At 43.7% G+C, this 10,908-nt stretch overlaps 1 protein-coding gene across 1 annotated transcript in view; it reads right to left on the bottom strand.

The window, feature by feature from the left end:
- Window positions 1-7,002: 7,002 nt before the first annotated feature.
- WRNIP1 (WRN helicase interacting protein 1) overlaps window positions 7,003-10,908 on the bottom strand; it is a 41,602-nt gene continuing 37,696 nt past the window's right edge. Inside the window, exons 5-7 of the mRNA XM_083449487.1 lie at window positions 10,451-10,606; window positions 9,398-9,477; window positions 7,003-7,808 (exon numbers count right to left, since the gene is read on the bottom strand). Of these exons, the coding sequence (XP_083305613.1) occupies window positions 7,533-7,808; window positions 9,398-9,477; window positions 10,451-10,606 (512 nt within the window). The 3' untranslated portion in view covers window positions 7,003-7,532. The remainder of the gene's footprint in view (window positions 7,809-9,397; window positions 9,478-10,450; window positions 10,607-10,908) is intronic.

Below are 10,908 nucleotides of genomic sequence, written 5' to 3'. Positions count from 1 at the left end.
TGCTCCAAAGCTGGATATGAATTAATTTGGGTAATCTGTTCAATCTTTGTTTATCATGGTGCCCCTTGTCTTCTCCTGCAGCCTATCTTGCTCTTTGAATTTGTTTGTTATACTCAAACAAATTGAGTATACAAATTGAGTATAACAAACAGCCGAAGATGTCGGCTAGTCTCATTTCACAAAGACACTGCTTTTACAGACATACTAATCCATTTCTGTATTTGTACTGTATTTGAAATGGTTTTTTTAAGTAAGTAGGTAAGTAAGTAATTGTTTTAATTGTTTTTACTGTGGAATCAGTTTGAGATATTTCATGGAAAGCTATTCATAAATATAATCATCATCACCATCATCTTCTCGGGCATGCAGGTGGAGCTGTGGTCTAAACCACTGAGCCTAGGGCTTGCCGATCGGAAGGTCAGCGGTTCGAATCCCCGCGGCGGTGTGAACGCCCGTTGCTCAGTCCCAGCTCCTGCCAACTACAGTGTGCTCTAGCTGTATTTTGCATCATCCCTCCACACAGTGCTACAGTTCGAAAGCACATCAAAGTGCAAGTAGATAAATAGGTACCGCTCCAGCGGGAAGGTAAACAGTGTTTCCTTGCGCTGCTCTGGTTCGCCAGAAGCGGCTTAGTCATGCTGGCCACATGACCCGGAAGCTGTACACCGGCTCCCTTGGCCAGTAAAGCGAGATGAGTGCTGCAACCCCCGAGTCGGTTATGACTGGACCTAATGGTCAGGGGTCCCTTTACCTTTTTAAATGGGTTATTGGTCCCTATCTCTCTTCTGCACACATGCAAACACAGACAGCATCCTGAGCACAGCCTGCTACCAGGGCATACCATGAGACAGACAGACAGACAGACAGATAGATGATGGATAGATAGATGATAGACACACACACACACACACACATCCCAAGAAGCCAGTGCTGCTTGTCCAAGGCAGAGAATTCCACAAATTTATTATTGCTATATTTTTACTATCCATTTGCTTCATTTTCATGATACCCCAAAACAGCTGGCTGAGGCGGCTGCCTCATTCTACCAAGCGACAGAGTTGGATCTGTTAGGGCCCCAAGACGTACCACCAACCCTGTAGTGTGAAAGAAGCTTGTGTTCTCACACCCCACTTCTTGCAGGTTAAGGGATTCAGCTACCTTTCTCAGGGGCCACCAAAGTGTTTCAGCTCAGCTGAAAGTCTGAAAAGAAGCAGCAGCCCACAATTAACCTGCACTGGAGCTCCATCTACTGCCTGTTGCTCGCAATAAAATTCAAACATGCTCACTATTGGAAGCGCCGAAGTCCTACTGACAGCTTGCTCCATGGCTGTGTGTGAGAGAGCGCTTTCGGAGAGTTGCAGTGTTTAGCTGCACAGGTTAAAACACACACACACATATTTTAGTTGCTAGCCTCATTCATCATACTTAATTGTGGTTGATGCAGCATTAAACTCTTTATTTCTTGCATTTTTAGCTCCCTTTCCCTACAACGAATCCTAAGCAGGTCACATGGTTATCTTGTCACAACAGTCCTGTGAAGTAGGATGCATTGAGAAACAGTGACGAAGTTCGGGTTATCCAGCGTGATTTATATCTAATTGGGGATTTCAACTCTTGTTTTCCTGAGTCCTAGCCCAACCCTCAATTGCAGGAATGGTAAAACTTGTGACTCTCTACTTGTTGTTGTGGTTGTTGCTATTTAGTCATTTAGTCGTGTCCGACTCTTCGTGACCCCATGGACCAGAGCACACCAGGCACTCCTGTCTTCCACTGCCTCCTGCAGTTTGGTCAAACTCATGCTGGTAGCTTCGAGAACACTGCCCAACCATCTCGTCCTCTGTCATTCCCTTCTCCTTGTGCCCTCCATCTTTCCCAACATCAGGGTCTTTTCCAGGGAGTCTTCTCTTCCCATGAGGTGGCCAAAGTATTGGAGCCTCAGCTTCACGATCTGTCCTTCTAGTGAGCTGATTTCCTTCAGAATGGATAGGTTTGATCTTCTTGCAGTCCATGGGACTCTCAAGAGTCTCCTCCAGCACCATAATTCAAAAGCATCAATTCTTTGGCGATCAGCCTTCTTTATGGTCCAGCTCTCACTTCCATACATCACTACTGGGAAAACCATAGCTTTAACTATACAGACCTTTGTTGGCAAGGTGATGGACTTTCTACTAGTTGGACTCAATTCCCCTGGCCATTGGGCCCTAGTCACTGTGCTAGCTTTTTGTTCATCCGAGTTCCAATTTCCATGGCTCGTACAGCTTCTGTCAAAGAAGCACTATCACGTTTCTGCAAACATATTTGCCTTGTTACACATTTGAGTCTGGCACCTTGCAAATCCAGCTTAGCTTAATGCGTTGTGCCAAGAAATTCTGTGGAACGCGTGATTGGGACATGCGACAGGTCACCAAGATGACATTCGGAGGCTGCCTAGGTTCAATACAAGTTTTGTTTTCTTGCGGGGGGGGGGGAGCTTCAGGGGCTGAAGAAAAGTTTAACACAAAACGATGCATTTTGGAGTAATCCTTTAGTGACTGTTCTCACCCAATGCATTTGCTACGCTAGAAGATCACTTGCAATGGTCAGAATCTGTGGCAGGTCCATGTACACATTACTGGCTTAAAACACAGCTAGGTGATTGCTTTTCTCAATTTGAATTGAAGCTGCTTTGGGGTGGAGGAATGCATCAAAATACAGTTCTATGTAAGAAACGACAGGCTAGGTATGAATTATGACTGCTGTTGTGTGTACTTTGCTTCTTAGGTAGGTTAAAGGTAAATGACTCCTGGATGGTTAGGTCCAGTCAAATGCGAATATGGGGTTGCAGCGCTCATCTCGCTTCAGGGCGAGGGAGCCGGCATTTGCCCACAGACAGATTTCTGGGTCATGTGGCCAGCATGACTAAACTGCTTCTGGTGAAACTGGAGACCGTGATGGAAACCAGAGCACACGGAAACACTGTTTACCTTCCCGCCACAGCGGTACCTATTTAACTACTTGCACTGGTGTGCTTTCAAACTGCTAGGTTGGCAGAAGCTGCGACAGAGCAACGGGAGCTCACCCCATCGCAGAGATTCGAACCGGCAACCTTCTGAAAAGCAAGCCACCTGTGTCCCTAAACCAGTGCTGGGAGTGTACTGGATGCAGGGTAAATGCAGGACTGTGTACATGGCCCAAGATGACACCTGGTGATTGCCTGGGATAGTATCAAACAATATATCCTCTCCTGCATCCCTGAACATTCCCACAATACGTGTTGGAGGAGAGAGGCAAAGCTGGGCTACAAGCCCAAGGAATGGCATGAACACTCCTTCTGTGTCTGTTTTAAGGCCTTCGTGGCATAGGTTGTTAAGTTCCTGTTAGGCTTGCTAAATTGTCAGAAAAATGCAGCCGTTTTTGTGCCTTTAAGAGCAGATCAATGTGTGGAAAGCCACAGGTGAAACTTTTCACATGCATAGCTAAAAGATGAACATGTACAACTGACCAAAGACTTGGCTGGAAAAACTATCGCGGCTGGTTGAAGAGTTGTGATACTGCAGAGGCTGGCTGGACTGTTGCAGAATTTTCAAGAGATGGGATCATGTGATTCAAAATAGAAGGCCAAAATTAGGGTTTAAGGAAGCAGAGACGGATTACGTGCTGCTGTGAAATCAACATTGGTTGGGATCTGGGTTAGTAATCCATATTTAAACCAAATGATTTTCCTATGTTTGAATCACATTTAAAGAGTATTTAAAGCTTTTATATGCTTATACAAACATGGGTGGTTTTATTGTGTTCTAGCTTGGTTAGTAAATTACAAGGGAAGGACACTATTGTCCTTCAGCACAATAGCTCATAGGATCACAGATTTAGTTTGAAAGGAAATTAACAAACCTTGACTGAGCCTTTTGCTGATTCTACAATTTTTTAGTTATCCAATCTTATGGGCCTGTTTCCCCTTATACATAGTGGTGGCATCTGCTTGTCCACAAGCAGAACAGACTTTTCCTCATGGAATGGGGCTTCTTGTTCCTCTTCTCCCAGCTGCAACTACCCCCCATGCATCCTCCAAATCTGTTCCTGATAGTTGGGGGATCCTCTGGAGCTGGGGCTGTTGTGTATGTGTGTGTGTGTGTGTGTGTGTGAGAGAGAGAGAGAGAGAGAGAGAGGGAGGGAGAGATCTCCTATTGTACAACTCTGGCTATCACACAATGGAAAGACAAGAGTCTAGTACAATGCCTGTGAATGCTTAAGGTGACCTTTCAAATCCGGAATGAAAGTTGGTTAATACACCCTTCACTACTATGGTGCCCTCCAGATGTTTCAGGCTTTCCCCAGGCTGAAGATGGCTGAGCTAACATAACCACCGCCTTTTGGGAGTAAAACAGCAGAACTCTGAACATTAACAGCTCACTCACTGCGAGTTCCTAGAGGCAAGGATGAAACCAGCTGCCATTGCTCCGTCGCTTTTTGACAGTGCATACCATTAAAAAAAAACAAAAACCTTGAGGCAAGTTATGAGGAGGACATTTGGCCATTTGACGCAAAGTTTGCTGAAATCGGATATGATACGGGCACGCTCTGTAACCTCCCATTTTTATTCGCTCTGGAAGAAAACAACATGACCGGCCAAAGTTCAAGTGTGTCCTCAGAGGAATTAAAAAGGGCTAAAAATGAGGCGAGGCGAGGTCAAGTTACTAGCAGCAGAATGCTACATACCTGGGTTAAGCCGTGGCGCATGCTCAGTGAGAGTGCGTTGTTTTCCAGATGCTTAATAGTGCAAGCAGGCCAAATTGAGTATCCATGAAATTTAGATGGCTTGGCTCCTCATACACCACACTAACTTCTGGGTGCTTACCAGAAAGTTGACGTCTCCTTCCTTGAATCTAAGTTTGGCTTAAAGGGAAACAACTGAAGTTTATATGATGTCACACGTTGCATTTCTGTTTTGTAAGTGGTTGTAGGCCTGGGACCACTTTGCGGACAGAAGGAGCTCTAGTAATGTTAAGAAATTATAAAATATCAGCCAGTGTGGTGCAGTGGTTAAGAGCAGTAGATTCGTAATCTGGGGAACCGGGTTCGCGTCTCCGCTCCTCCACATGCAGCTGCTGGGTGACCTTGGGCTAGTCACACTTCTCTGAAGTCTCTCAGCCCCACTCACTTCACAGAGTGTTTGTTGTGGGGGAGGAAGGGAAAGGAGAATGTTAGCCGCTTTGAGACTCCTTCAGGTAGTGATAAAGCGGGTTATCAAATCCAAACTCTTCTTCTTCTTCTAAACCCTCAGAAAGGAAAAAGGTTCGCTGTGGATGTCATTTGTCTGCAGTGGAGAATTTTGGCGCAGATATATTTCGGTTCCTCGGTGGCAGCTACGGGGCTGCAGAACTGATTAAGCACACAAGGAAGGCTATGCATACAATTTGTACATTATCTCCCCCTTTTGTGTAATTTTAACTTTCTTCAACATAATCTGGAGGCAATTTTTAACACAAACCATCACCGTGGAAGCACATACTGATGAGCAGACTACCACAATTTCTGCAGTAAGTATGCTGGATTGGGTGATGTATTTCGCGTACAGAGCCCAGTTTAAGAAGTGACAAAAAACAGGTATGCCAGTCCACATAAATCTGTGATCTGAGAACACCTTTCGGTTTGCCAATAGATCTGGCTAGAGGAACCAGCCCAACAACAAATGTGGGAAGAAATGATGCAGTTGGCCGCAGAAGATGCTACAGGATTCCTGTCTGTCAGCTCTTGGTAGGGGTCCATACACTGTGGCTTATATCTCAAGTCATCTTCCCTTCCTCAGATGCCAATCTCTCCAGCACACGGTTATCCCATCTCCTGTTCCTGCTTGAAGTAAGAGTACAATGAACCAGCTTGCTAAAGCAGCCTTTGCCTGACCTCCAGATGTTCAGGACAACAACTGGGCTCCTTTGAGAGGACGGGCAGTTTATAAATTTAACAACAGCCATCAGCGCAGCAAGCCTCTTGAGGGGTCCCTGGTTCACAAAGGTTACCCTAATCATTTTCAGAAAATAGTAGGTGTTTTCCAAAACTAAAAAGGCATTTTCGGGAGATCTCTGAGATCCAGCTACTGTGCATTCACCCCCCTCAAAAGCCCCTTTATTAAAATATTTATACCCCATTTTATGCCGCTAAGGGAAACATGGAGGTAGCTAATAAGTGCTTCAAGCCATCTACCAATAAAAGGCCATAGGAATTATTTAAAGAAGGAATATAGTAACGTTAAACAAATCTGTATTAAATCAGCTAAAAATGAAACACACACAGGAACCCAGAGAGGGCACCTCGAGCGGACAATGTAAGGAAACATATCCTGCCTTTTCACTGAAAATAGATGTTTTAACTTACTCTTGGACTGTGGCCTTTGTTTTTTGAGTAAGATTTTAGTGGCCATTGGCTACGATGAAAATCTGACTGACTGATTGACTGACATACTGCTTTGTTGGGACTCCTTGTTCATTATTCTGAACACCCATTATAAATGGAAGTAAATGTAGATCAGTAATTCTTACAGAGACAGAATGAGCAGCCCCCATTCCAGGACAGGATTATTCTGCTGCATCAAAAATATACTCTCCGATGCAAAGACACAGCAAGAGTTTTCCCTAACCTTTCCCTCCTTTCCCCCCAAAAGCAGATGCTGACTGGAAAGAAGCCAAGACAGAGCAGTAAATCATGCAGAGAGAGAATGGGCAACCTCCTCCACCTTCGACATGAATGCTTTAGCCTTCACTATCGAGTTTGGGAATTACTGATGTATAGCACAGAACACGGCCACAGCAATCCAACGCAACAGGTGTATGAGACTGAAATCTGCCAAGTATCCATAAAGCTATGGAAAATGAATTCTCCCCAACCTCATGTGGAGTTTCGGCTGGCAACAGAATGGCACTCGCTCAGAGGCAAGAGGCATAAGTGGGAAGCAGAATAGCTAAAATAGTGTTAAGAACCACACCACCATAAACTGATCTTGACTTTCAACAAAACAGACACTAATAAAGTTTTAAATCAACCTTTATTTACAGAATTTCACAGTATCAAAAATAATCTGACAAGTGGGTTAAATTCCCATCATATTACTTTTTCTATATCAAGGCGGAAATGCAGAATTTTTATTCTTTTAACCTAGTCCTTTTTCAGTTTCGAGCAAGCCCACGGCATGAAGCAGGCCCCTTTTAAGTGATTTAATTGGGAGCATTCAGTATAGAACAAGTGCCTAACCTAGGCTAGATTGTGTCCCAAATGTTTTCTTTTAAAAAATAATGACCATTGCCTGACCTAGATATGTTTTCTCATGTCCAATGATTTCAGTTGATCTTAAAACATGTACAACTGTAGACCAGATTGTGGACATCCATTTTCTACACAAAGTCCATAACTTCTGATATATTTTACCTCACAAAACCATCATTCTGTGCCTGGATAACATGGCAGAGTTAAAACAGAAATTATTGCAAAATTAAACTTAAGTGTGCATGTGTGTGTGTGGCAGGAGAAAGCTGGCCACCACATTGCACGTAGGGTCATCACATTCTTTGTTGTGTAAAAAAATCGACCCCTTTCAGTTCTTTAGGCAGGTAATCCTGCTCCACAGGTTCCTTATACATTGGGTTATATTTATAACCTTTGCCATAGCCTATGTCTTTCATGAGCCTGGTTGGTGCGTTCCTCAAGTGCAAAGGAACAGGTGGAAGAGGTCCCTGGTGGTTTCTCAGACATGCCTTGACGTTGTTGTAAGCGCCATACACTTCTATAGACTTTGGTGCTCTGGCAAAATAGACCACGCATTGCGCCAGTAAGACCTGCACAACGAAAGAGAAAATAGAAAAATAGACTGAAATAATACGAAGCGCTTTCAGAACGCTTGCTACTGAGGCCGCCAGGTATCTTTTCTAATAAAGAGAAGAACATAATATATAAGGAGACTCCTGTTGAATTGGCCTCTGCTAGTCTGACACCCTGTTTCCCAGAGTGAAGTTCAGCAAGGCCCAAGTTTTCCCACATCCAGTTTTATAGTGTCACGCACAGTGTGCAGCTGACAATGGGTCATGTGAACACAGTGATACTGAAACGATAATGAATTGAAAACTCATTTTATTTTTATTCACTCATTTCTAAACCACACACTCATACAAATGTACACTAGTGATCAAAATTGTGGAAACCTTTTGGAAAAAGTGTATTTCTGAGATTTGATGGTTCATAATACCTGACTGAATCTCTAAACAGTCATGCTCACTGGCTACATTCAAATGAAGGAAACCTATTGCATCTCAACCTAAGCAAGTTGTGCTTCCTTTTTCTGGTTATCTGGCTATAACTTTTGATAGATAATTTGACAGATAATTGAACAAACTTTGTTGCATTACATTCTTCATTAAATTATATTTCCATTGATACATAATTTTATGGTATCACTCCAAAAAAGTGGTGTTATGAGTCATCAAACCTCAGAGATACACTTTTCCCAAAAGGTTTCCACAATTCTGGCCATTAGTGTATGTGCCTGTACAAAAATCTCAAATTAAACCCAGAACAACAAAAACAAAGATCAAAATGCACTGAAGAAACTGGAGTACAAAATGGGTCATGTGACAAGAGAAACTAAAAAACGGCGAAGAGTTTTTGTAAGGCTTTCTGAGATAAACAGATTTAAAACTCGTTACAGATGGTGCCAAATTGATTTCATTTGCTAGAGAGTTGCCTAAGCCCACTACACAAAATGCACAATTTTTTGTAGAGGACAAACTGACACTGGGACCTTGCTTCTGTGGTGGATCGCAAAGACTGAACAGTGATATAAGGAGTAAGGTGATCTTTTTAAGTCCGCTGCTTCCAGGTTGTTTTGGGTTTTTATATATTCAGAAAATAGGAAAACCTTAAAGTTGGCCCATAGCCCTGCAGCTCCCTCAACAGAGGTTTTATTAACTAGTCGGTAGCCAATGCCTAATTACAACCAGACTGATAAAACAGAAGAAACTGAAAGTGGCAGGTGAGAGTAACATATACAAAATTTTATCTGTATGCCTCCTTTTCAGTTCAAACCATGCTAAAGGTGGCTTGCAACATGAAAAAACCATGTAACTGCAACATGACAAAAGTACTAATAAACAACCAAACCGAACAATTTTCATACAAATCACAAGAAGATCTAAAATAAAGACACAAAAGATTAAAATCAAGAGCAACAGCCTCCACTAAGAAATACACCAGCCCAAGAGTCTGTCCAGCGATCTCAGCTTTTGTAGCTGGAGTCAGTCTGCATCCTCCCACCTCCCAGGCCAGGTGGGAAAAGGCCTGCAAAGCAGGGAGCATGACTTCCAGGATTCACAGGCAACATTTAGTGGTTGAAATGCTGACAATTATAGAAGTAAACTTATACCAACTTTACCTCACACTCTGGCATTCCAATGAAGTGGCAGCCTTGATAAGCAGCCACCGCTTGGGTTAATGCCAAGGGATCAGCCAATCCTACAACCAAAAATTACATTTTAGAAAGCACATCACGGTCAGCAGTGTAATATTCCATACAGTGCCCATCTTATTCCTTAAGCCAACTGTCATGGCAGGGCTGTTGTCAGGGGGTTGGCGCTGTTGGGAGAGGGCCCATTACAAACTCTTGGAACCCACTGGACCCTCTCTGTTGCTATCTGTTCACTTGTGCCCTCCAAGCAAGTGAGTATGGACAGCTAGGCAAGAAGAAGCAAAATTCTCAGTGCCCTCTTTGCCTGGATAAGCTACACAGTTTGGGGCCAAGAGAGCGAGCAAATAGTGACAGCAGTGAGGAAGAGGTGAATGCATTCAATTAGAGGTCCACTCTTCATAAAGGTAAAGGGACCCCTGACCGTTAGGTCCAGTCGCGGACGACTCTGGGGTTGTGGCGCTCATCTCGCTTTATTGGCTGAGGTAGCCGGCGTACAGCTTCCGGGTCATGTGGCCAGCATGACTAAGCTGCTTCTGATGAGCCAGAGCAGCACACGGAAACGCCATTTACCTTACCACCGGAGCGGTACCTATTTATCTACTTGCACTTTGATGTGCTTTAGAACTGGTACATGGGCAGGAGCAGGGACCGAGCAACGGGAGCTCACCCTGTCACGGGGATTCGAACCGCCGACCTTCTGATTGGCAATCCCTAGGTTCTGTGTTTTAGACCACAGCGCCACCCATGTCCACTCTACACAGAGCCTCCCAAATCTTGCTTACAAGCCAGTCAGCAGAGGCTTGCCCAGCCACGGTAGAAGGACCTTCCAATGTCAAGTAAGCGAGAGTTGACTCTGTTCCTTGCCACCCTCTCCCAAGGGCGTACTAAAATGAACTCTTTTATAGCAGGGCTGGGGCACCAGTGAACCACAACTCCCATCGTCTCTGAAAACACAGCTCCACACAGCAGTATCTAAAAAGCAAATAAGACAATAAAACTAGTCTGCTTTAAGTAACTCACCTATGTCTTCACTTGCAAACCTTACCAACCTTCTTGCTACGTAGAGCGGATCCTCGCCACCTTCCAGCATTCGGGCAAGCCAGTAAAGAGAGGCATTTTCATCAGAGCCTCGCATAGATTTATGGAGGGCAGAGATGCAGTTGTAATGCTCTTCTCCTATTCAGAAAAATAATTAAATAGATAAAAATCACACCCTCCACAACAAACTTGGTCATTCAGTGCAACTGACTGGCAGTACATGATTTTGAGCTCCTTGGAAGAAAAAGGTAGGATACAAACAAACAAACAAACAAACAATTTATCTGGTTTTTATCCTTTTTTTTTAACTGAGTACTTGTACACCACCTAGAAAATACTGTAATGAAGCAGTATATAAATTGCCAGAAAAAAAATTCAAGACAGTCGGAAGGGAATACAGACGATAGGGTCCAGTTAATGCTTTGAATAAATTGCTATAA

Source organism: Podarcis tiliguerta (genome assembly GCF_965153285.1).
Source record: "Podarcis tiliguerta genome assembly, chromosome: 7".
Classification (NCBI taxonomy): domain Eukaryota; kingdom Metazoa; phylum Chordata; class Lepidosauria; order Squamata; family Lacertidae; genus Podarcis; species Podarcis tiliguerta.
The sequence above is the reverse complement of the archived record's forward strand: the minus strand, read 5'-3'. Positions and strand labels throughout refer to the sequence as shown.